This window comes from Triturus cristatus, chromosome 10 (assembly GCF_964204655.1).
Source record: "Triturus cristatus chromosome 10, aTriCri1.1, whole genome shotgun sequence".
Classification (NCBI taxonomy): Eukaryota; Metazoa; Chordata; class Amphibia; order Caudata; family Salamandridae; genus Triturus; species Triturus cristatus.
In genome coordinates this window covers 163,070,362-163,098,158 of record NC_140593.1, presented here as the reverse complement: position 1 = coordinate 163,098,158, position 27,797 = coordinate 163,070,362, and the positions used below count along the sequence as shown (strand labels likewise).

General features: G+C 47.0%; 1 protein-coding gene across 3 annotated transcripts in view; it reads right to left on the bottom strand.

Moving 5' to 3' along the window:
* Positions 1-27,797, bottom strand: part of PHKA1 (phosphorylase kinase regulatory subunit alpha 1) — a 1,109,231-nt gene that overhangs the window by 846,099 nt on the left and 235,335 nt on the right. For all 3 annotated transcript variants that reach the window (XM_085630734.1, XM_085630735.1, XM_085630736.1), the window contains exon 5: positions 17,702-17,784. In XM_085630734.1, the coding sequence (XP_085486860.1) occupies positions 17,702-17,784 (83 nt within the window). The remainder of the gene's footprint in view (positions 1-17,701; positions 17,785-27,797) is intronic.

Sequence of the window (27,797 nt, the reverse complement as noted above, 5' to 3'; positions counted from 1 at the left end):
ATGTCCTGTGTTTTCAGGACAGCATCTTGACTTGTTGTTTGTACGAGGGTGACTATGACAATACACTGGGAAGGGTCTTAGCTACACTTAGAGAAGCATATTTGATTGTTAAGTAAGAAAAGAAAAGTGTCAGACTGGTGTGGGCTCAATTGATTACCTGGGCCGCACTATCTCCAAATATGGGATCAAATCAAAGATTGATCTTGTTGAGTCATTGAAAGTAGCTCCACAGCCATCCTCTAAAGAGGAACTCATGTGTTTCATCAGTTTGGGTGAGTACAAGGCCAAGTACACACGTAATTTTCCTGACCAAGTATTTCTCCTAAGAATACTTTTAAAAACACAGGAGCTCTGTTCAATTAGAAAAAAGAATGCCAAGAAACCTTGAACAAAGTTAAATATGTGTTAGCATTAGCCCCTTCTCTAGAACAATTTGAAGGTAACCATGAGAGTATTTTAACCATGGGCGCCAGCACCAAAGGAATAGGGACTGCCCTTTCCCAAATTATAATTGGAAAAGAAAGAACTGTTGCCTTTGCTTTTGGTCCCCGAAGGATTCTCAATGCAATTATTCCATCGTGGAATTGGAGGCCTTAGCCTGTTATTGGGCAATCCTAAACTTTAAATTTTTCTTGTGGGTGTTACCTTTCACTTTAAGGACAGACCACAGACTTCTCGTGTTTATTTTCACTACTAAGGGAGTAGAACGCACCACCCTTCACATCGTCAGATGGGTGTTAAGCTTAGACGGGGACAACATTAAAAAAGAGTATGTTCCAGAAGCACGCAACATGGCCGTGGACTATCTGCATTTGAAGGATAGGAAGTCGGATGATATGTGAGTTGAAGAAGAAACAAGTTACTTACCTGTAACTATAGTTCTCCAGTATTGGAAGCTTTCATAGTTCCACATGCTTGAATCATTCTCCGTGGTCATGATGGTGGTCCCCGGTAATATAAAATAGTAGAAATAGTAGCGGTAAACAAACATACATAATAGAACCCTGATAGTTATAAACTAGCAAAAGGCCTAGGTCTCTCCTGATTATCAGTCTATCATGGTCATTATAGAAAAAGAACCAATGTTCTGCCTCAACCAATCAGCATCAATCACGATGTAGAACCCTCCAGAGGGAAGGTCAGCACCTCAGATTTTCAAGCACTAGTGCTAAAACCACTATGTCATAGCAACGACTGAGGTGAGACTCCCCTGGGGAGGAGGGTGGGCCGCATGTGAATCTATGAAAGCTTCCAATACTGGAGAACTATAGTTACAGGTAAGTAACTTGTTTCTTACTCCAATATTGGAACTTTCATAGATTCACATGCTTGAATCAGAATAGTAAGCAGTTGGTAGCACATTTACCATAGCCATTAGAAGTGAACCAAATGCATCATTGTAATAAATGTAAGTGGCCATCCAATAATGTATGAGATAACAAGAAAACAAACATTAACAGAAAAAATATCATGCCAATAGCCGAACGGCAAATAGCTAAACACAAGTAAATGTGATTCATAATAAGAGGCAGGAGGGAAGACAGGTGTATCTCACCTTAGTGAAACATATGACGAAGTACTGCTTGACCCACCGCTGTGTCATTTAGAATTGCTGAGTCCAGGCAGTATTGTCTGGTGAATATGTGCCTATTCTTCCAAGTTGCAGCTCTGCAAATATCTGGAGGAGACACACCCGCAAACAAAGCTGCAGATGTCGACACTGCCCTCAGGGAATGTGCTCGAACTCTTGCAGATAGTGGCCTTCCTGCTTTGTGATGACAGAACTTTATGGCACTTGCAATCCATCTCGATATACTTTGTTTAGAAAAAAGGAAACATTTCCGGGGCGCACTAAATGCAACAAATAATTGCGAAAAGATTTTGTGTAATGTAGATCACATTTCAAGCAACGCCTGATATGTAGGGAATCCTGAGCCCTATCCGCTGATGTCGTTGGATTAAGGAAGAAAGTTTTAAAACAATTCCGGTTCGTTTAGGTGGAAATCCGAGGGAACCTTGGGAATGAACTTTGGATTTGTGCGTAGCAGAACTCCATCCATTTTGAATTGTAAGAAGGGTTCCTCTATTACGAAGGCCTGAATCTAATTAACCCTTCTGGCAGATGTCAATGCAAGGAGCAAAGCTAATTTCCAAGACAGTAATTTTATATCTGCTGTGTGAATTGGTTCAAATAGGGGTTTCATTAGTTGTGAAAGAATCGTGTTTAATTGCCATAACGGAGGTGGAGGTCTCACTTGAAGAAACATTCGAAACAGTCCTTTAAGAAATTATCTTACAACTCTAGATGACCACAGAGATGGGGAAGAAAGTGATCTCCTATATCTGGAAATGGCCGCTAAATGGACCTTTATTGAGCTATGGGCCAAGCCCGATTTTGCTAGTTGTAGGAGGTAAGGTAATATCTGTTCCGGAGAGGAAGACAGTGGATGTATGATCTCTTGATGGCACCAAATGCAGAAGCGTTTCCATTTGAGACGGTAAGTCCTGTTGGTACTTTCTGCCCTTGCCTTGGCTAACACATCTCTACATTCACTAGAGATGTTCAGATGATGGAACTCATTGTGTTCAGAAGCCATGCCGACAAATGCAAACACTTGAGATCTGGGTGAAGAATCTGACCTTGGTTCATTGTCAGAAGATTGGGAATTATTGGAAGTTGAAGGTGTGGAACCTGTGATAAGAGAAGCAGTTCTGTATTTCAGTATTGATGTGGCCATGCTGGAGCAATGAGTATCAGCCTGCATGGTTCCGTTCTCATCTTCCTGAGAAGCCTTGGAATCAGAGGAATGGGAGGAAATGTGTAGGCAAAGATGCCAGACCATGCAATCGAAAAGGCGTTCCCCCATGATGCCTGTTGGGGATGCCAGCTTGCATAGTACCGGCATTTGCAGTTCTGGTGAGTTGAAAATAGGTCCAATTCCAGACTGCCATAAATCCGAAATATGCCCTGTAATGTTTGGTAGTGAATCTCCCCTTCGTGACATGCTGTTGTCAACCTGCTTAGGGTGTCTGCAATTGTGTTCTGACATCCTGGGACGTGTTCTGCTCGCAAATGGATTCCGTGAGCTAAGGCCCATTGCCATAAGATTTGCGCCGCAATGGAGAGATGATGAGACTTCGTACCTCCTTGCTTGTTTATGTAATGCATAGTTGTTGTATTGTCCGTTCGGATCAATACAGATAAATTGCGAATTCTGGGAAGAAAAGCCTGTAAGGCTAGATACACTGCCTTCAGTTCCAGCACATTTAAGTGAGGCTTAATCTGAGTTTGATCCCATTTGTCGCTTACTTGGAGTTCCTGGAGAAAAGCACCCCATCCTTCTAGGGACGCATACGTTGTAACTACTAGCAGAACAACTTCCTGATGCAAGGAAAGCCCCACTGACAGGTGGTTCGTTTTTGTCCACCATCCCAGGGTTTTCACTAGACGTGGAGTTACGCTGACGATGTCGATGTTGATTGGAATCACTGCTTGTCCAGTTCTTCCTGATTCTTGAGACAGCAAAAAGGAACTAGCGGTATGCAAGACGACATCGTTCCCAATAGGGATTTGTAAAGTCGGACCGAAAGAGACTTTTCTTTTTATAGAATTTGGCAGATTGCGAAATCGTTCTTGACGCTCTTCCGCAGGGCTTGCCTTTAAGGAGACTGTGTCTAAATGAGCTCCTAGAAAGATTATCCTCTGAGATGGAATTTGATTTAATTTCAGTAGGTTGATTGTAAGACCTAATCTCCTGAAGAGAGAGGTACATGCTTTTGTTGACAGAATTGCTGCTTTTTTGGACGGAGCCTTGATCAGCCAGTCATCCAGATATGGAAAGACTTGAAGTTGTTGCTGCCTGAGGAACGTTGCGACTGCTGCCAGGCATTTGGTAAAAATCCTGGGCGCTGACTTTAGACCAAAGGGACGTACAGTGAATTGGTAATAGCGTCCGGCTACCACAAATCTTAGGTATTTCCTGTGTTTTGGGTAAAAAGGAATGTGGAAGTAAGCATCCTGGAGGTCTAAGGTTGTCAAAATCTCATTGATGTAGTAGCTTCAGCACCTCCTGCAATGTTATCATTCGGAACGACTGCTTTCTCAAGTATAGATCTAGGTTTCGGAGGTCCAAAATGGGTTTCCATTGCCTTAACTTATTTCTTCCCAAGAAGAAACGGGAATAGAAACCTGTCCCTTTGCTGGATAATGGCACACTTTCTATCGCACGTTTTTGAAGCATGATTCTGACCTCCCGCTGAAGTGCTCTGAGATGCCTGTGGGGAGAGATTTGTGGAGGAGTTATAGGCGGTTTCCGGATAAACTCCAGGATATGTCCGAAGTGTACTAAATGAAGGACCCACTGGTCCGTAGTGATGGACTGCCATTGTTGGAGGTACTGGGAGATGTTGCCTCCTAGGTGGGTAGAATGAATTGGAATCAAATGGGAGGAAAGAAGAGATGGAGACGGAGCCTGTAGTGTATCATTGTCAACGGTTGGTATATTTGCCAGTTCGTGTTGTTTTGCCCCTATTTGATCTAATGTAGGATGATTGAGTTGGCTGCCTCTGTTGGTACTGAGGCCAGTACGAATGGAATGTGGAGGAGTACGCTGGGTAGCGATATTGCTGATACCCCCCCTCTGTAAGATGGCTGCCCTCTTCCCCTAGAACTACGAAAATTAACACTTTTGTATTGGAGCATCCCCAACGACTTGGCAGTATCGGTGGCTCCCTTGATGGTTTTGTGGGCCTTTTTCACCTGAATACCGAAAAGAGCTTCCCCATCATATGGTAGATCCAGTATCTTATCTTGAACTTCTGGACGGAAAGAGGTGGCTTTATGCCATCCTTGCCTGCGCAAAACTGCAGCTCCAGCTAGCTGTCTAAATCCCGTTACAGCGACATCCATAGCTGAATCAATTACTTCGTTTGAAGCTCTCTCTCCTTCATGCAAAATATTTTTTGCTTTTTCCCTCACATCTTCCAGCAGCTGGTCGATATATGAAGCAATGTCCAACCACATTTGGCGATCGTAGCGCCCCAGAATCGCCAGTGAACTCGCAGCTTTAACTGTCAGCACAGACATCGCTGAAAACCTTTTAGAAATTAAAGCCAGACACCTGCCTTCTTTGTCTGGGGGTGCGGATAAAGGTGCTGCAGGATTTTGACAACGTCGCTGAGCGGCTTGCCTTACCACCAAGTCCAGTTTCAGGTGCACCGTGAGACATGCTGCAGCGTCATCAGGGGTCTTGTACTTACTTCTTGTCAAGACGTGGCATCACAGCTGGTACTGATGCTGGGTTCTTCATTATTTTAATGCCTTTGTCCCGAATATAGTCTATTATGAGAATAGCTGCGACTGACTTTCGGAAAGGCTCTTTCAAATCATATAAAAAGCAGTTGGTTTGTTTGGATGGCATAGGAATCGCAAACCTTTTAGATGCACGCTCCAATAGGTTGTGAAATCCCCCAATGTCCTCAGGAGGGGAATCCACCCTTGGGTGTTGGAGATGCAGGATCTGACAGTCTGTAATCATCCCATTCCGAGGCCGTGTCATGCAACTCCCCCTCTTAACTTAAGGAAGCTAGGTCCTGGAGAGAAGCAGCTTGTGGGGTACCAGGAACCGATAATACAGCGGGAGTATTACGTTGCACTGGCAAGGTCACCTGAGACAGTGGAGGTTTATTGGTCGGACCTGACGGTGGAAAACGTTGTCTGTAATCTTGAAGCATGAACTGTAAATCAGATAATAGTGCAGAGGGCATAGTAACCATTTCATTATCAAACAACAAGAGAGAGTGGGAGAGAAAGAGAAGCCACTATTGATTACCCAAGATACTATCAACTAAACAACAAAAGAGTGCTGCCAATCAAAGAAAGGGGCAGCAAGAGAAATCACTCTTATGATTAAAAAGAACCCTCACTCACCAACCTAGCTGGTGACATGTTTCATCACTGGGTTCCCACCAGAGAGGCCGAGTACCTCTCTGGTGTGCTACGAAGCCTGTTTACAGCGGAGCGGGTTTTTTTGTGTTTGGAGTGAATGTGAGTGAACAGGGGATTGTAAAAATGCCTAGGTATTATCCATAAATATTTTACTATGCAAGAGAGAGCTGGGACAAAAGCATGAAAAACAAAACTAAGAACATAGCTAAGGAAGAAAGGAAATCTTTCCAGTCCCCTCCTATACAAGTGCACCCCTATTCCCTACCAACGTCTACCAGTCAGTCTCAAGAAAAATCATCAGAAGCTCAGAGTAACTCTATGCCCAGTGTCGTTCAGAAGGCTAACTAAGGTAGCCTCGGGAGACTTGACCCACAAAAATATGTTTACCAACTTGAGTCACTCTTAAGAGCAGGATAGGCCACAGGTACTCCCAGCTCTCTTTCTATTAACTCAGTAGCTCTCTATTCCTTGCCTGACAGGGTATGCAGGTTTAAATCGGGGAAGAACAGGAGCCAACTACTATTCAAATGGCCTTTTGTTTCTGCCACTGCTCTCATAATTCGGTCTATCCAGTCTGTAGAGTGTAGGGTAGCCATAACTTTCCCTTCCTTTGCCTCATTTGTGTTGTGGGAGGGCATTTGGTGTACGGATCTTACTACCTGTACTGTCAAGCTAGTCTCAGTCACTGGGAGCTCCACTGTTACATTTATCACTCAGTTGTGCAGCAATTCTGTAGGGATAGTTGACAGTACCCTTACGTTTCGAAGAGTAATTGTCTCAATTAGCCCTTCCATTGCAATATTTTTAAAGATTGCTAGGTCCACCTTAGAGGCATCATCGCTAGCCACTTGCTGCTCCGTTACCTGTATCATATATTCCTGCTTCCTCAATAAACCCTGAATCTTCTGTGACATTTCCCTTCTGTGCCTTGTGCGATGGCTTCTGTTTTCTTAGGCAGGTCCTAGCATAGTGCTTCAAAAGAGGGTAGGAGGGGCCCCTTACTGAATTTCATCTTCACTTGCTCAGTGTGGTTCTCCATATCTGGGCACCCCCCAGGGATAAAAAAACTCCACTCTGCAGATTTGCAGATTTGCAATTGGGGCACAGCAGGTAGGGCAGTGGAAGATATATGTTGTGGTTAGGGTCAGTGATTGTTCCTTGCTCAGGGATATCCCAGCAAACTTAGGAGCTAGGGACAAGGTAAGTGGCGCTCAGAGGCATCAGGCCAATCTTTGGCTGTAGGAGCTGTCGGTAGTTACCTCCCACGACAATTTCACCCACTCGTCAAGCCCAAGGGGCCTTCTTGAAAAGCGCCTGGGTTCTGGTTCAGCCACAGCAAACTGGAAAAAGGGTTCGTCCTGGGCAATCTTCTGGGTTCTGCAAAGCTAGATGCCTTCTGCATTATTGCAAATACTCCTAACAAGCAGCGGTCAGCAGAGATGCCACCTTCGCAGGTTAAGGGCATAGAAGAGAACGGGATAGCAAAGCATGGAGATACCCACCTTGCATGAAAGGTCCCCCCCAGCCCTCCCTCAGACTTTGACTTTAAAAGTAATTAAGCAACAAACATTGGCAAAAGCAGTAGGTTCGGCCTTGACAAGCAGATATTTCAGTTATTCTTTATAAATCTATATTAGCTTGCAATGCAATCATATGTTAAAACACCAAAAAGGAAAAAAAGAACATGCCACTTGCTGTAAAGATTTCAAACTAAAAAACTTCACCTATAATTGTAATAAAACAGTATATGGGGGCGACGCCGTTGTATGCCTCCGGGCGGCTGGGCTGTTTGTGGAGATCGAAAGGCTTTGAGAAATGGGATATGATTGGTATATGTAAGGTGGGTGATCTTTGGGCGAAGGGGTCTTTCAAAACGTTTGAAATGCTTAAAACTGAATATAAATTAAACGATAGAGAGTACTTCCGGTATGCGCAAGTTTACCATGCGCTGTGTTCGGCTTTTCCGGACGTTGCTGCTATCCCCGAGTATTCCCCACTGGAGGATAGAGTGTTGGATGGCTACGTGCCCGACAGCACTATTTCTCTGATTTATAAGAAACTCATTAATGATCGCGCGGACTTGCTGCTCCGTCTGCGGGAGGCATGGACGGGCGATGGCTTGGAACTGGACGATGAGGACTGGGTTTCGGCGGTGGCCTCCCCGAAAGAGGTGGCGATCCCGGCCCGCTTACGATTCGTACAGCTGAAGATCCTTCATAGAGTGTATGTCACGGGGCCCGGTCTGCTGCGTATGGGTTACTCGATGGATGGACTGTGTAAGCGTGGATGTGGCCTGCCGGGTACCTTTCTTCATATCTTATGGGAGTGTTCGGAGGTTGTGCGATTCTGGAATGGTATCCACACCGTAATGGAGGAGGTCACGCACGTCGCTCTGTTGCCAGAGGCTGGGAGGTGTTTGTTGAATGTCTGGGAACCGAATGATTATAATGCGGCACAGACGCAGTGGGTGACTCTGGGGTACATGGTGGCTAAGCGTAACATTGCACAGCTATGGGGCTCCCCGAGGTCGCCCACGATCGAGGTATGGAAGGAGAATATGGACTGGTGTATGTTTAGGGAAAAGACGGTGTATGTGGCGAGAGGCAAGCCAGGGAAATGGACTAAGGTATGGGGTCCATGGAATTTATATCGTGGACGTATCTGCACCCCGCCTCTGCCATTAGAGGTCGATATTGCTTTGTCCCCCTAGCCACACATTCTGCGGGATGGTGTGCGGTGTGTTCCATGCTTTGTCTTCCCGTTGCCCCCCATTACCGCTTCCAGACAAGAACTGCTTTGGACACTGTACGTTGCTCCCCGTCCTGGGAAGGGCACGCTGCTATTTCGGACTCTCATTGCCTTGAGTGTGTTTTATATTTAATAGAAAATGAAACTGTTTTTTCCGATTGCTCCTGGCCTATGGCCACAGCCTGTTACATGTGCTCACGAACTGCCGGGAGCTTTGCCTCTGGTTCATTTGAATGTGTGGCGTTGCACTGCGGGCCCTCGGGCTCCATAGCGGCCGGCCCTGGTGGTTGTAGGCCCTTGTCTGTATTTTATCGTGTACCTACGGTTTCTAATAAAAAAAATTAATAAAAAAAAAAACAGTATATGGGCTTCCGCCAGGCAGGTGTACTTAGATCGAGTATAGAAACCCATTTTAGTTTTAATGCACATCACAGCAAACGTGATTCTTACTGGTGTAAACAAAATGTACCATTATTTTTGGATGACCTAAAGCTGAATACATATTCCAAACACACAAGGATGATAACAAAAAGAATAAGGAACAGAAAGAATAAAAGTGTTGACCAAGGAAAAAAAATAGGAGCCCACAATCCGTAGTCTTAAAGTGCACTTCGGTTTTTTTATGCAGATGTTCGTGTCGAGAAAAAAATGCTTTCAACTCAAACCGAAGAGTGCTAATAGCTTAGGTGGGCTGACTTACTGCACCATGTTGTATATAGAAACAAAATGTGAACAACAGATGAAGGGACCAATGGATGCAGAGGGTTGAAAAGCAGAATGAACACTTGAGGGGCGCTAGTGAGGTCGAAAGGGAGAACGGCAAACTGAATATGCTCCTGGCCCACTTCGTAACACAGATAATTCCTGTGGTATTGATGGACCAGTATATGAAAATACACATGCTGCTGTAGAAGTGCGAGAAAAAGTGGTGGAACTAGTGGAGAAACTCTGCTGTTTTGATTATGACCGGAGCACATGCAGATCAGGATAAATCGGGGATTAGAGAATGATCAAGCTGATAGGGTACTCGAACAACTCGAAATTAATGAGCTGTAAGAAATACTATAAAACTCTCAATGCCAGTCGCGATTTGGCCGCACCCAGGATCGCGCTGTCATACCTTGAGCACCTCTCCTTTCCTTCACTTACCCTGGATGCACCAGAAAAATTGGGGGCAGATGTAACAGAGGATGTGGCTTAACAGCGAGAGTGGCCAACTTTGAAGATGGGGAACCAGATTCGAGTCTGGAGGGCGGGTCAAACATCCAGTGATTCTGGCCAAATCACTATCTTCCCTTATCTAAAAATGAACATGTCCGTTTGTATTGCAACTGGTGCTCATGCAAAGCGCTCTAAAACCTTTGGGTCAGGTTTGCGCTATATACAAATACAAAAAAAAAAAACTATTCAAGAAATAACGTCTGCCATTACTGCCATGGTCTGAGGCAAAGTACCGAGGTCTGTCTGACTCCCGTTTGAATTCTATGCTACGTACAGTGATTTATTGGCACCAACTTCTTAAGGTGTAAAATATGGTGAGTTCCTGCTTTCACTGTTCCTCTTTGTCCTGGCCATGGAGCCCCTGGCGGCATGGGTACGCATTGATGCGCAGGTGGCAGGCTTTGAGTGGGCACAGGGGGTGTCTGATCGAATTGCCTTATACGCGGACGACGTCCTTCTCTTCTTGACCAATGTTAATAGGACTGGCCCTAGATTGCTCCGGATTATGAAGACCTTTGGAGAGACCGCTGGGCTACATATGAACCCTAATAAGTCCACTCTTTGGGTTCTTGGCCCTCAGCCGGCTCTTGGCCACTGGGCCTCTATGATACAGACAACCACACTTGGCGGCATGAAATATCTAGGGGTCTTTTTGTCATCTTCTGCTGAAACTTCATGGGAACGTAACATTCAACCTATATGGTTGCGGGTGCGGTATGAATTGAAAACATGGTCCCGTATGCCCCTCTATTTACCGGGCCGCTCGGGTATTTTCAAGATGGTCTCCCTGCCACGTTTATTATATCAACTACAATATCACCTTTTTTGTATCCCTCCATCGTGGTTTCCCCAGGTTAACTCAGTGCTGGGGCTATTCCTGTGGGCTGGGAAGTCCTCTAGGGTGGCTCTACGCATGTGTTTCCAATCTACCTATTGCAGTGGCTTGGCCACGTCCGATATCCTGTCCTATTATCTGGCCTCCCACCTGCTTGTCCTGAATGAGTGGTGGTATGGGGATCGCACTGACCTGGCCTACTTATTGGAGCGAACACTTATGGAAACCCACTCCTTACACACCATACTCTATTCGGCACCAATGCGTCGGATCCGCCCCTCTAATACTACTGTGGTGTTTCGGGTTTGGAGGCAAGCCTTGCGCAAAATTGGATGGTGGGGTAGACTTACCATGGAGACCCCATTGTGGTCAAATGGATTGCTGCCCCAACTGGCTGGTCTGGCGGGCTTCCGAGACTGGGATGCCATCAGGATCTCCACCCTTGGAGATGTGATGCAGGGTACGACTCTTAAATCTTTTGCGCAACTTCAGCAGGACTTTACTATGTCCAAGACCCAATTCTACAAATATTTGCAGCTCCGCCATGCTCTTCTCCCTATTGCTTATAAACTGGAGTCCCTTCCAGACTTCAGTCCTATTGAAGACAAACTGTTCATGGGGGATCTCCAGGGTCACAACATTTCCAAAATATACCAGTCCTTAGTGACTAATAGTTCCACCACTTTGGGTAGACTACGGGAGTCCTGGGAGGAGGATCTAGGCCCATTGGAAAGCGAAGACTGGACAGAAGCTCTCTATTCCCCTAGAGAGGCTGCTATCGCCATGCGGCTCCGCTTAATTCAATTCAACTATTTACACCGGGTGTATTATACCCGTGTTAGTCTATATAGGGCCGGCCTGATAGCCTCTCCGCGTTGCCCGCGCTGTGGGCAAGAAGATGGAACCTTTTTTCCATACAGTGTGGCAGTGTGGGGTGATTGTGCGATTCTGGCGAAGAGTCTTGGTATGCCTGTCGGAGGTTCTGGGATGGGACCTTCCCCATTTACCTAGGCTTGCACTCCAACATGTTATGGAAGGGATTGGAGGCAACATTTACAAACGCCACCTAATGTTTTTGGGTTTTACGCTAGCTAAACGCGACATTGCACGCCATTAGAAGGCGGCTGCCTCACCCCACTTGGCGGCATGGAAGAATGGCTTAGACTTCAATATGAGACTGGAGCTTCCAATTTTTACGACCAGGGGATGTCCGCATAAGCACAAAGATCTGGAAGCGGTGGGCTGATTATAGAGGACTTTTGTTAGAACCCATCACACTTGGTATGGACACGCACTGAAGATGGTATGTTACAATGTAGTTCGGGAGTGGCTCGGCCTGGCTGGGGCCTTCATCTGTATTTCCTTATGATTTCAGTTCTCACTGTGAGGGATGAGCTGCAATTGCTGGGGGAGGGTATATTGACAGTGCATTGGGGGGGTGGGGGTTTATTGCTTTTCTTTTGTTGTTATTACATGTTGCCTTATAATTCGTAAAGCATAAACGTCAATGCTTTTATTGTATCATATATGTGGCAGATGTTCTCTGGATTTCAGGGCTCTACAGAATATTTGTGGCTTGACACAATAAAATTTGTTTAAAAAAAAAATATGGCGAGTTGTTCCCTGCCGCCTACTACAAGGGAGGCATTGATTTTTCCCCTTATCAAAACAAAACGAAGGCTCATGATGCTGCGGCACATAGATCAACGTCAATGTTAAATGTCAACTATAAAATATTGGCCAGAATCTTGGCTACACGGCTCCTACCCTATATGTACCGCATTATCTATCCTGATCAAACTGGTTTCATACCGGAGCGAGAAACAGCTTTAAATATCCAGAGAGTCATGGCACTCCTGCTGGCGGCCCCACACTTGACTCCAGAGGCAGTAGTGAAGTCAGTAGGCATTGTGAAAGCCTCAACAGTTTAGACTGGAAATATCTGTACGTTGTGATGGGGAAAGATGGGCCTTGGCAGGGGCTTTGTTGACTGGACCAGGCTGCTATATGCCCCTCCCATGGCACGTGTGATAGTTGGCAGGGTGATCTCTGATGCTTACTGTGTGGCGCGGGGCATGAGACAGGGGTTTCTCTTGTCCCCCCTGATCTTTCTATTGCAGTAGAACCCCTGGCATGCAGGGATCGAAAGGGCATGCACTATGCTGACATTAAGGCCCTGGGGGACACTCATCACATTGTGTTGTACTAAGATGACATGCAACTCTTCCTCAATGATAAACGAACTAACGTTGACGAAGTCTCCCGACTCGCGGGCAACTTCAGAGCTCTCTCAGGGCTGCGAGTGAATTGACAAAGAAACTGCCTTTTTCGCCTTACATCCCATGGAAGAGGATGCCGTAGACCATGGGGGGGCCACATGGGAACAGAACTCGTTTCACTATTTGCAGGTCCAGCTCTATAGGAAAGAAATCGATATTCTGGAGGGTAATACCAGGAAAGTGATTACAGTGCTCCGAGCTGGAGCGGGGTTCTGGAAGACGCTCCCCCTTTCAGTGATAGGTAGGGTTGCGGTGGCTTTACTTAGGATCTTATATTGCTACTCTCCCCACAGTCGTACCCAGAGGTTCAGGGAACTGAATACACTATTGATTGATTTCAGTTGGAATAGGGTTGGCGTGGAGTAGCACTAGCAAAACTCTAGTGCCCAACCTAGATGATGGCCTAGCAACCCCAGATTTCGAATCCCAATATCTAGCAGCCCTGGTGCAGCGGGTGTCACGTTGGATGTCAGACAAAACTCGGGGAAGGTCGAAGCTGTGGCATTTAGGCCAACCCACGCCGCCCATGGTTATCCCAGCTGCTCCTGAATCTCAGGAAACTTAGGGATGAGCCTCGCAGTTTGCAGCTTGTGGCTAGACACTGCTGGACAAGCTACCTCCAGAAAACTAACACAGTGACCCCCTACTCACCAGGGATACTCCTCAGTTAGATTGTGTTCCTTCTACCTGTAGATACCCGACCGTGCTTGGTGGACCGGGTGGCATCGGGCATTGAGACGCTGGGTGGCTTATGCGCTTGTGGGCAATCGAAGTTCTTTAAGGACTTACACTCAGACACGACCTAAAGTCCTTACTGTTTGGTGCACTCTCAGCAGCACTGAGCAAGAAATGCAGGATGGCCATACTGAGACCAAAACATACAAGGGCTGATGTCACATACTGTGTACAACCTCAGGCAAACACAAAGCTATTGCAGGCCTCTATAACGCACTACAGGAGAATGTGATCACCCTCCTTCATGATTTGCAAGACGAGTGGGCAACAGCCGACGGTACCCTATTGGCAGATGAGGATAGGGCACAGGTGCTTGCTAGTATCCCCCGAGGGTTGCAGAATGCCTGTTTTAAACTAATTAATTTCTATTACCTGCATACACCATGTCTCACCCCGGGCAAAATAAACAAATACATCCATACTACCCAGACAGCGTGTCCTAGTTCTAGCAAGGAGTGTGCTGAGCTATTACTTATGTTATAGTACTGTCCACACTTTATTGAATTCTGGAAAGACACAATGACATTTATTAATGACAGCACTGATCGCAATATACAACTGTTGCTTTTACACGCACCTTTTGAGTCTTTTCTTTGGGCCCGCCAAGCGTACAGTGACTAACAAATTTGTAGACCATGTGCTACTATAAGCCAAAAGCCAAATAACCATTATTTGGAAAAGCCCCACAGGCCTACACTTGTGAAGTGGCATAGCGACCTTGTACGCTGGACTGAATATGGGGGTATGAACCTTCTGATAGATGCTTAAATGGGAGAGGGTCCCGATGGAGATGGCCCAAGGCTGGGAGGGTTTGCTGGAAGAACTTAAACATGAAGATGCCCCTGACCACAGAGGTTCCCCCAAAACTCTAGCTGAACCATACCCTATATGCAGCATATGCTCCCTCGGACAGTCGTGCGGCCCAACACGCCGTCAGCCTCTGCAGAGACTCTAGGGGTCTACTTGAGCTAGCTACATCCTAACATATCATAACTTTCCCCTGTTTCACAATAGATGTTGACGACATGAGGCCTTATCAGTGTTCTTCCTCTTGGACGACAAGTGGGTGAGGGGGATTAGAATTGTTGTTTTGGCTTTTATGAGGATACTATTGGTGATACTGCAGAGCTTACTGGAACACAGACAAAGCTGAGGAATTGGGAGCCTCGAACAAGATGTCTACTGTATTATCTCTATGTTTGGATTGTTGCTGTCTATACCATGGCTATTCAGATTATATGCACTGGCACTTACTATGTTTCCTCTATTGTTTCTCTCTGTAGAATGCCAATAAAATGTATATAAAAGAAAATTTAAAAAAAGGAAAATATGCATCCTGCAAATCTAAAGACTCCATCCATTTGCTCGGTTCCAAAGCAGACCGGATATGAGCCAGCTTGAAATTTCTGAATGTATCCTTCCGCAGGAAGGCATTCTGTGGTGGCAGGTCCAGGATAGGCCTGAAGCTTCCATCATTTTACGTAACAAGGAAATAGTGAGAGTAACAACCCCACCCATGTCTGTCAGGTATCCATTCAATGGCACCTTTGGAGAGCGACAGGTGCACCTCATGTAATAGGATTGAGAGGTGTTTTTCTGAGATCTGTTCTGGTGTGGAAGGAATAGCGGGTGGGGAGGGAAGGAATAGCGGGTGGGCAGGAAAGGAAAAGCAGGGCGTAGCCATTTTGAGTAATGTGTAAGACCATTCTGTTGGACATGATGGATTGCCAAACTGAGAGGAAATTATTAATACTGTCCCCACCAGTAAGGCATGCACAGCAATTTGCAAAATAAATTGGCTTGGTGACTGTTATAGTAGGGGATGAGCAACTATATAATTCTAAACCTACAAAACAGATTGCAGGAGCTGCTTGGTACGAGTCACCAACCCCAAGGAACATACCTTAGCTTCACTATAAGTAAAGAGCTCCAACGTAGAGTCTGCCTCCTCTCCGAAGAGGTGGGACCCATCACAAGGCATGTCTTTTAGGGACATCAAAGAATAATGTGAATTGCATTCATGCAGGTCTACGAGGGACAACAATGGTACCGACTCCCCTGCCCAGGTAACCTGTAACATATAGGTTTGTTTGGATAACATGTTTTGCAGTGTCCTGACTATCATTGTTTGGGCCAAAGAGACTATAAGATCATCTGGGACTACAGGCAAGATCTTGCTGGCAAAGCGCCACATGGCATGTGGGATGCTCTCTGGAAAATAGGCCACATTCACGGACACCACAGTGCTAAACAGGCGGAAAAATATATAAATTTGCCGCAAGCACCAATTTGCTTGGATTCCCTATCTGGAGGAGTGGTCGGAAAGAAGTTTTGATTTAATTTACTGGTGGAGACCTCTACAATAAGACTTTCTTGGGTAGGGTGCTTGAAGATAATCTGCGAGGAAACCAGGCACCGATCTGTGATGTTTGGCCATCTGCCTATTCACAGGCGAGCAAGAACAAGTCTTCAACCAAGTAGCCACCAGTTTCTGAGGGGGCATAATTTGAAGAAAGAGAGATGAGTTAATTGGCACAGGCTGCAGAATTTCAGTGAGAACAATAGCTTTGGTTTCAATGGAAGTTGGCTACATTTCTAGTGACTCAGCTGCTCCCTCCAACCAACACTGCAAACAAGGCACTTTTTTCCATTGGAGGCCAAGTAGCAAGTCAAGCTCTGTCTCACGAGAGGTTTCACATCCATTTGCGTTCTGCAAATCATCAGTATAATGTGTAGGGAGCAAAACATCCCCAGCACTATTATTATCAACCACATCTTGCAGTGCCCCCTGCTCTGGCACAGGGTCAGAGTAAGAATGAAGCACTTATCACACGACTTAAGAGTTGTGTTTCGAACCCGAACACCAAAGACACTTCATTCGATCAGTGATCAACATCTTTTTCCTCCACACGAAGCACAGCTTGAAAACCTGTCGTTTTTGGTGGAGACATCTTTCAAAACACACTGAATATCAACTCACAGGGCAGCACCTATATTCACGTCCACTGAGTCATTCTGGAATGGCATGGCACCAGCACAGGGCTACAAGGAACCAAGTAGTGTTATGCAGATGCACTACTATGAAAAAAAATTGTGATCGAGTCTAGGGAAATATTCTAAGGTGATGATCCTGTGGTTAGAGGTATCCATCAGAAAATGTCTTTTGATGTATTTGTGAAAGGGTAAACACTACATCTGTCACAAAAATATTGCCCAACCACATATGAAGGACTCTGGATTATTTCTTGTGTTTGGGTCGGGGGCATTTCAGTTTGTCTAGTGTGGACTAGCATGACCCTCAGGCATGTTTCACCTCTGAATACAAATGAAGCTTTTGCAATTGGCCTGTCGCTTTGCTGAGGATTTCCCAATGATTGAGTTTATTTTTTTTTAAATGTTTTGTGTTCTTTTTTTTTTAGAAGAGAAGTGTGTTGGATCATCTCTGTGAAATTTTGTTAAAGTTGGAGAAACTGACCATAGGGAAGATTTTCCTTAAAGCATCATGGAGGAAAGATATGAAATTCGAGTACGCAGCAGCAGTCTGTGAGTTTGTAAAACACTTCGCTGAAAGACCTCCCTGATTAAGCATAATTGTTGTAGCATAATTTTGCTGCCAAGGAAGAATAATTGGTGTCTGCTTAATATGCATGTAAATGTATGAAATGAAGCTTTTGGCAACGACTTGAGCAACGCGAAAAGAGACATAGAGAGAAACATTTTCCTCAAAATCATGCAGTGCTTCAAGTAAGACATACATGACTTAAAAACAGGTTTATGGCTCCTAGGCACATAAGCTAACCAAAAGATCATCTCTCTCTTTCTCACTCCAAAGAACTACCCTCACAGTTTCCTAGCAATTATTCATCTTTCAATCACCTAAACACATATTTCACCATCAAGAAAATCATTCATTTTCACTTACAAAAGTGTACTTACAGCAGTTTTATAAGCACATTCTATATAAAACACAAGGTTCTGTATAAAATGGACCTCATCCAGGCTGAAGATAATATGAAGACCTAGAAAAGAGAGAGAGAAAAGCAGACATATAAAAGCACAGTTCAAATTTGATCCATAATGATATGTGCAAATGCAGTACAATGCTTGTAAACATGCCATTTATGTATCTTGGTGTTTTCAGTCACTAATAATCTGAGAATTGTAAGCTAGTGAGCCTGTAGCCACACAGAGGAACATACTCTTTACTTCTTTTCCCTTGAGCGAATACTACAGCATCATTATAACAACCAATGATCCATAGTGTCCCTAGGAAGACTTAATTAATATAGACATACTCTTGGAAAACCAGTGGCTACTTATAGCAAGCAAGAAACCCATAGGCCAAGTGTGAAGATGGGAAACCACTACGAACATGAAATGAGAAATGCTTCTACCTCAGTAGAGAGGGAAACTCCGAGAGTAACAAAAGCTTCAGTAACCAATGCAAGAAAGGGAATTCATATAACAGAAAGTTACTTGCCTTCGGTAATGCTTTTGTTGGTAGAGTATATCAAACCGCAGATTTCTCACCGTAGAATATTCTCATAGCGTCAGATTAGATCCAGAAAGTCTAAAGCTGAGTCTCTGCATGCCAGTAGGTGGTGTTGATCAGCAGGGACGTGTATAGGAACCACCGCAGTACCCTGACATTAGTTTCTTTCAGTAGTGGCTCCTCCACTAAGACGCTCAGACCATCACAACGCTGCATTGCAGCGTTGTGACTGGCTGCAGGGAGCCCTGGTGGTTCCAGCTTCTCCCAGGAAGAGGACACAGAAGAGGCGGCTGCAGCCGGCCAGCCGGGAAGTAGTGTTTTTTAAAAAAACAAAAAAAAACAATATTCCTCCCCCTCCTCGCCCCTTCCCCCCCCCCCCCCTGCTGCTTCCAAGCAGCAGCTGCGACTGGCGTCTTTCGCAACTATTTCTGTGCCAATGAAAAGGGGAGCAATGTTAGACTGAGTGTTCGACCAGTGTGTAGAATCTAACAGGATATTAGTGTGACAAGCCCATTTAGCAGAACGGGGAGGATGGGCGAGCAGGCGATGAATCTGTGGTTTGACAGACTGTCTACCAGAAAAAGCGTTACAGAAGGAAAGCAACTTGTTCTTCTGATAGAGACTTCTAATTGCAGATTTTTCACCTTAGAATAGATACTTACGCAATACCACCCTGGAGGTGGGTCAAACGGCTCCAATTAGGTAGTCCTGGAGGACCAGGAGGGCAAAATGGCCTTTGTGACAGACCTGGCTATCCAAGCAGTAGTGCTTCATGAACGTGTAGAGTGACGCCCACATAGCTTAAAAGATTTCCAAGACAGGTACCCTGCATGCTAACACAGTAGTTATAGCTCTGTCCCTGTTGAATGGGCTCGCTAGCCCTCAGGAGGCTGTATTTTAGCTTATGCGTAGCAGATCTTGGTGCAGAGTACAATCCATCAAGAGATGGTGGGTTTCTGCACTACCTTGCTCTTTTTGGCCCTAGTGAACCCAATGAAGTGTTGATTGTCCACCCGATGGTCTTTAGTGTGCTCGATGTAGAAAGAGAGCACTCTTTAGGTCCAGGCGATGGAGTCTCTCCTTCACCTTAGAAAGATGAGGTGTGGTGAAAAATGTAGGTAGCGTGATGTTCTGGCTAACAGAGGCAGTGACTACCTTCTGCAAAAGGAAGGCACTCATCCAAAAAAACTGTTTGTCTGGGTAAAAGCTAGTGTATAGTGGGTTAACGAAAAGAGCTTGGAGCTCCTTCACCTTACTGGGCTGGGTAATGACCACGAAGAACGTATTGAAAGAAGTCTGAACAGGCAACTATGCAGGGGCTCGAATGGTGAATCCATGACAAATAGAAGAAACAAATTAAGTTCCCACTGTGGCATGTGGAAAGAGGTAGAGGGAGCAAATGTTGCAAGCCTTTGATAAAACGGGTCACTAAGGTTGACTTAAACAGAGAGGGCTGATCCAGCTAACACAAAAAAGCAGACATGGCCGAAAGATAACCTTTTGATGATGACCTGGGCAAAGCCTTGCCAGGCTACAGACTGCATAAACCAACAAAATCTCCAGACAAGGGGGCTGAAAGCAGGTCAACATGATGAGATGAGCTCTAGGCCACAAATCTATCCCATAGGCAGGTGTATACAGTCTTTGTCGAGGGATGCCTGGTTGCTAAGATAACACCACAGATCTCGGGAGGCAGATAAATGGCATCTAACTGCTGTCACTCAATTTCCACACAGGAAGATGGAGCGTTCTTAAGGTTCAGGTGTAGTAACCTGCACTGCTGCTGCAACAGAAGGTCCTCCTGAAGAGGCAGACTCATCAGAGGACAGATGCTAATGTTCAGGATTTTGTGATATCAATCTCTCCTTGCCCAGTCTGGAGCCACTAGGATGACTGGGGCTCGGTCGGTCATGATTTTCTTCAGAACTCCGGGCCGGAGCGGTATTGGCAAAAAGCCATACGAGTCCCAGGTTCTACACATTTCACAGCGAGAGCCACTTTAGATCCTCAAACGCGCAGAGCAGTGTGTGTTCTTGATGGTGGCAGCTATATCGTATCTGCATTCTCTGAAGAGACCTTGCGCCACATTCGCTGTAGGTGCCATTCGTGATCCATAAGGTTTGTTCGTCCTGAAGTTCAGAGATTCCGCCAGGTGCAGCATGACCAGGAAGAGGTTTTGCCGCTCCAGCCAGGTCCAGAAGTGCAAGCCCTCCTGACACAGAGTCCACAACCCCACACTGCCCTATTTTTTTTATAATACAACATGGCAGTAGTGTTGTCTGTGAACGTCTTCCTTTAATGGATTGGAGGAAGGTTTTTAATGCTAAGCGAATCACCCTCCACTTCAGAAGATTGATGTGGAGCTGGAGCTCCACCGGAGACTGGAGTACTCTGATTTGCGCGTCTCCCAATTGGCCACCATAACCCAGAAGCGATGCATTGTCACCATGGTCAGTTCTGGGTGGGGAAGGGAGAGGTCTCCTTTGAAATCTTAAGGTCGGAGAGATTCCCCATATACTGCGCCCACTGGGACTTCAAGTCTCACTGTAGAGCCCGCATATGCCACCAGGCGTGCTTCACTAGCAGGATGCAGGAGGCCATCAAACACAGCAGAGTCAGTATCACTGAAATCCAGGGCAGAGGTTGAAACATCAGGATCATAGCCCGAATGTCCAGGACTCTCCACTCCGGAGGGCAGGCGCGGAACAGCACTGTGTCCAGGATAGCTCTAATGAAAGGGCGCATTTATAGAGTCAGATGAGACTTCAGCATCTTGGTAGTGAACCCCAGCGAATGCAGGATATTTTCTCCAGTCCGGAGGTGGGTGACAACTGCCTGGGGCAAGCCCACCTTCAGCAGCAAGTTGTCGATGTAGCAAGAAGTCTGGGGACGAGCCAAGATGCGAGAAATCAGAACCGCCCAAGGAGCTAGTGACGACGCGGGAGGCCTCAACTACTTAAAGCGCTAAATCCAGAAGACTGCTACAGCTGTAGAGCCACTAGTTGGAGCGCACCACAAGCCAGTCCAGCTGCAGAAAAGCGGTGCACTTGACGGCAAGCCGTTTATTTGGAAGGCCAGACATGAAAACCCCCTGAAATACTCTGAAAACGGAAATCCACTTAAGGGGGAACCAGTGCCCCGCATAAATCACACAGATCGGCGCCAGGCCATGAGGCACAAGCGAAGCAGTCAGTACCCAGCGGGGCACCAGACAGGGTGCGAACCACCATGAGATTCGGCGTCGACGCGGGAACCCCCGGTCAACACAAGGCTAAACACAGGGGATTCTCCTAGTTGCAAAACCTCCAACCAGGTCGCAATACCATCCAAACCAGGCATAGCGACTTCATGGAGCAGGGGGCTGTGCAGGCGCTATGGAAGACCAGGCATGAAAGCCTTCTGAAACATCGTAGAGACAAAAGAAACGGATATCCCCTTCTACCACTGCCGATTAGAGACTGGCCTCTCGACAGCGGTCGCGCCTGCTGTGGCGGGAGACACCAAAGTCCTGACGACTCACCACAAGACAATGGCAGCAGCCCGTTCCCCCCACAGAAGATCAAAGCCACTGGGCCGCTCCAGGATATACACAAGAAAGTGATCCCGCTGCTCATCTAGACACGTCATGGGGCCCCTACGCTCTACCACTGGACTGCAGACCCCAGCCCCAGAATGACGCCTGTACTCGAACTCTGATCACCTTCCAGCAGCCGAAGTGGCCACACCACAGTCGATGTCCGACAAGCTAGACAAAGTACTGGCCGCAATTGAGCACTCTATGTCCACAATAGAGGACAGGTTTGAAGCCCTGTCCTCGGATCTCGGCGTGCTGCAAGACGACCACCAAAAGCTGGCTGACAAAGTGGCGGACGGAGAGAGAGCCCTTGCCACACTTCAGCCGTTAGCTAAATAACAGCAGGAAATCTTACGGAACCACCAAACCCGTACAACCAGACTGGAGGAGAGATGACTCAGAAGGGCAATCTCCCCAAAGTAATATCCGTATGACCAACTTACCAGAAGGGGCTGAAGGACCCCACTAGGTGAAGTACATAGAGACATGGCTCAAATCATTTACCCCGACTCCGAACTCACACCCTTCTTCTCAGTGGAGAGGGCCCATAGCAGTCCTCCAGGCGACCTCCCCAAGGGACACCTCCACTGCCACTACTCTCGAAGTTACTCAACTTTCAGGACAGAGATGCTGTGCTGAGAGCCTCCAGACAAAATGGGCCACTTCAGGTGGAGGATAAACGGGTGATGGTCTTCCCGGACTACTCCAACAGAAAAGAGACCCTTTTCTGGAGGCAAAACGAATGCTCCGCCAAAAAGGGATCCAATACTCACTTCTTTTTCCAGCCCGTTTCAGGATCATACATGAAGAAGGCACACGGTTCTTCACGGACCTGTAGCCAACGTTAGACTGGATGGAATTCCATGCCCAAGACAGTATATACCGGGAAGCAGCCCACAACCTGCTGGAACCACGAGGCTGGCCACACCGGGGAAAGAAGGCCCTCAGTGTCAGGAGCCGAAATGTCAGAGCCCCATCACCGGTCCCTCCAACCTCGAGGAGAAAATAGGTGAACGAAGAAGTGCTCTTCAAACAGGGGTGAATCTGGACCTAGTCACGACGAACTCAGACAGAGAGGATGGTCCATACATCATCTTATCCGAGGAAGATTCCAGAGACACAAGTATCTTGACTCCACCCTTATTAACCCCCCAAACAGCAGATACATTAATCTGAAGGGAACTGACACTCCTGACACAGTCCCCATCCAGCTCATGCCCCGGAAAACACATTGAGGCCTCACTGGTACTCATCGCCACGTGGACTTCTTCTCAAGCACAATAGACCCAACGACAACACATTTGAGAGCATAGGCCGCATTAAGCAACAGATACAGGACCCGAAGCACATATCCCCTAAAATACATTAGGACGTTAGCTACATGCACAGTTTGGACGTATCTTCAGTTGTGATAGGTCTGCAATGTTGTGACCCGGTCCCACAGCACCGGTTAAACTCTCCCGAATACACTCCCACTCAGTGCGGGCTCTCACTCAATGACATTACACACAGGGGGGTCAGGGTTGGCGAACAACACTCCCCACTCACCCCGCCCCCAAACCCAAAGCACGTTGTATCATGCCAATGGCCACGGATGTTTGCCTCTTGTCCCGAAACGTCCGGGGAATGCACACAGCAAGTAAACAATACCCGGTTTACTCTTACGCCAAGCGCCAGAAAGCACAGATAATCCTGTTACAGGAAACACACCTCACAAAGACCGAATTAGAACGAGTGCAAAGACGCTGGTGTGGCACTGTTGTGCCACCACATATTTCGCATTTGCACGTGGAGCACTGATCTGTCTTAAACCGGGGATTCCATTCAAGGAATCCCGTAAAGTGGTGGACAAGGAGGGGCGATAGACACTTATAGAGAGGTTCCTAGACAGTCAACCCCTACTTCTGCAGCACCTATGCCCCAAATGCTGACCAGGGGAAGTTCTGGGACTCTCTATCAGCAGTCCTGATGCAATTCACGACATCACCATGGGTACTGGGGGGTGATTACAATTGTGTGTTGGACTTATCCTTGGACAGGTCGCACCCCCAGGCGCTGGTTCCTTTGACCAAGCAAAGATGGAGCGTTTCAGGTCATGAGCACAATGCTGGTCTCTAACAGACGTGTGGAGGAGCTGGAACCCAAACTATATGGGCTATACTCCTTCCACTCGATACCCCATAATTTACGGGTGTGTATCGACCAGTTCCTGTGTTCTCCGACGATAATTCCTATGGCCCAGCAAGTAGATTACTTAGGAAGAGTGGTTTCTGATCATGAGGCACACCATTTGACCCTTAAGTGGAGGCCAACCTACCCGCCAGTCCCCACCTGGAAATTACAGCGGGAATGCCTGGAAGATCCAGTTCTTCGCCATGATCAGGAAGACAGTATCAAAGAATACTTCACTAACAATACCAACACGGACGTTGGAGTGGGACGCTTTCAAAGTGGCCATTAAAGGGACCTGCAGATAGCGGGAGTCCGCAGGACACTCGATTGAAGCCTACAAAAAGCAGAACGTGAGCTGGCGTCCATGACTGAGGCAGCAGACTCAGATTCGGTGACCCCCACCCAAGTCGCAGAGGCCAAGATGGCATACGAGGAGGGGCTCGCAGACTCGCGGAGATATAACTTCGAGCTATATGCAGCCAGGAAACAAAGGGAAGGGGACAGGTCAGGAGCACTCCTTGCCTGGCTCGCCCGCCAGAATCAAGACGCACGGCCAATCACTGAAATTGTCAGACCTGCTTGCAGTGTTGCCACCTCTCAGACTGACATCCTGTGACTTTTTCATGACCACTATGCAAAGATATACCAGAGCGCTAAGCAAAGCTGCCAGAGGCTATTTGATCACTTCCAAGCACCTCTCACCATACCCCAGATGCCGAGTGACTACAAGGCCCTCCTTGAGACAATAATCACACCCTTAGATGTGTAAACAAGCAATCCAGGCCCTAGCCCGGAACAAAGCCCCCGGAATAGACAGCCTACCCCTGGAGTACTACAGCACTTTCATTGCATTATTGGCGCCAAAACTAGTAGACATGTTTGAGGCAGCACTGGAGGAGTGGGAATTGCCTGGCTCTCTACAGGAATCTTTCATAGTCTTGATTCTGAAGCCTCAACAAGACCCGATGCAGTTAGCCTCGTATAGGCCCATAACACTATTGTCTGCTGATTGTAAGATCCTGGGCAAGATCCAGTTGGACCGATTAGGCCCAATGCTCCCACTGCTAATACACTCGGATCAAAACAGGTTAGTGCTGGGCAGAAATACATGCCAAAACATCCTCAGGATGTTTCATGTTCAGGACCAGGCTCGGGCGTTACCCCAGGGTGGCTTGCCTGATCCTGGGCCTGGAAAAAGCATTCGACACTCTGACCTTGCCATACCTTTTCGAGGCACTGCAACAGGTGGGATGGGGCTCGTCTTCAGAGCACACATAAAAATATTATATAAGAAGCTCATGTCCAGGGCAAATGCATTTCACCGTCCCTTTGGATAGAGAGAGGCACCAGGCAAGGGTGTCCTCTCTCCCCTCTCTTGTTCACCATGGCGAAGGAGCCTCTTGCGATTCAGTTACGCCAGGAAGGAGAAGCCTGGAGTATTCCAATAGCAGGCACCACGCATATTGTGTCCCTATACATGGACGATTTGCTGCTATATGCTTGAGATATCACAGCAGATCTCAGCCCCATATGGAACATACTCTCAGGCTTTGCAGCTGTGGCCGGGCTAAAAGTTAACTGGGCGAAATCCACTTTATACCCACTAAGTCCAGACCTTCCCCAGCGAGAGAAAAGAGTTGGAAATTCGAGCACTGCTTGGAATAATGCCACTCCACGATACCTTGGCATCTGACTTTATCACTCCACGTTCCTTTTTTCAAGAACCAGACATGTTATTAAGCCCCCTTTTATGGGGCAGAGGTCGCCGGAAAGTGGTCCTCTCAAAGCTGCAACTCCCGACAGACCAAGTGGGTCTGGGAGCGCCATCCTTTGAGGCCTACTTTCTTGCGGCGCAGCTCCAGTGGCGGTCCCGCTGGACAGCCTGACGACACCTGGCAGAGAACACCTTGGAGGGAGGATCTATGTCAGTACAAGTTCTTTGCCTCCTGCTCCTCCCAGGCACCACCCCGCGTCGACACATCCCGTACAGGTGACGGTGGCACGAGCGTGCATGTTACGACTGCACCGCATGTCTGGCAGGACCCCCCTGTATGCCCCTTTATTTCCGCTGGCCGGCCTGCCCAGAAACGGGGGATACTACTTTGCCCGAGCATTGCAAGTCTGGAGGAGTCACTCGGTCCTGGAGGTGGGATCCCTGTTCACGGAGGGTCAACTGATTCTATTTGCTCAGCTATCAGAAGAGACAGGTCTACCGCTGGGGCAATTCTTACTCCATAGACCAATAGTCATCAGCAGCCGCCGCATCTGGGATCTCTCTGAAGGGGAACCCGCAACACACCCAGTACTACACATAATTCCATGGGCTTGGGGCGACATTTAATCACATGGCTCTATAAAGCAATCCGAGATCTCACCGCCACTATTCTCACCCCACTACGACAGAAGTGGAAGGAGGAGATAGGGCACCCACTGAATGACAAGGAATGGGAATGCGCCTTAGAATACCCAAAGAAAGTGTCCCGGAACGCTTGCTTTAAAAATATACAGTTCTCCATACTACATCGTGCCTACCTTACCCCGGCACGGCTTCAACGTCTTTACCCAGATACGTGATTTTTGTTCCCGAGGTGTCAATCCCCAGATCCAACATTTCCCCACATTTTGGCTATGTCCCACGATACAGCCCTATTGAAGTACAATACAAGAGACAGTGCCAGGACCTAACAGGGGTGACTGACATTAACACCTGGGAGGCCAGCGGGATAGGGATATTCCACAGACGAAAAACCCTCAGGGTCCAAACTCGCTTTGCCTCCCTAGCCCTTCTGCTGGAAAAGAAAGGGATTACAATGTACTAGAGAACCCCAAAGGGACCCCTGCTGACAGCCTGGGTGGGAGCAGTTGGTAAATGAGGCTCGGCAGAGAAAGATACAATCAGGCGGGAGGAGGTACAAGGTGTACCTAGGAAACACATTTCCAAAGAGTGGGCTGCACTGTTTCACCAATTCAGCCACCACACAGTAAGCCTTCAACGACCATCACCCCCTGACAAGTACGATTGAAGTCCCAAGCCAGGATACACAACACGAGTCCCCCCAAACACTTGTGATGACACCCTTACTCCCAGACTTCACTATGATACGTGATCTTGCAGCACCCACACGAGAATAGAGACCCACATAAAGCGTTCAAGCTCGCTTGAGACACGCTCCCGGAGAACCCCATTCCCCCGCCCCCTCCCCCTTACAAATGCCCGCAACAACATGATCCTTCCTATTTTTAGACGCCCACAGGAGTGGTTCCAGTTCGCCCTGACACGCTTATCCCAGGTTCCCATCCCTAGTTAGTTATGCACGCCGGTAGTCCTACAGATTGGATACTTTTTCAAACAATTCCTTACCAAAACTACATTAAGGCATACTGCGGTACTGCACGACCACAGTAGGGTGTTCAACAGCAAAGCCTGTTACTCTAGTATACTCCCTCACCGCCGGTAAATCAGTAGAAATGTAATGTACAATTACAACAATCAGCCCAAATGTTATGACTATCTATGTAAAGCAATATGAAAAAGTCAATATAAATTGTTAAAAAAAACAAAATTATAAATGCTTGCACTGGAGTAGATAGTGCTTGATACTGCCAACAACAGCATGGCTTTGCGGTATGAAGTGCATGCTAAAGGTCCTTAGAAGCTGCAGCAGTCAGAGGGGCGGGAGGATTGGATAACAAGCTGACTTTGGTTACCAACTCCCCTGTGGAAGCTGACTCTCCTTAAAGAGCTCAAACACTGAATCTATTTGGTCACCGAAGAGGCGAGAGTCGTCAAAGGA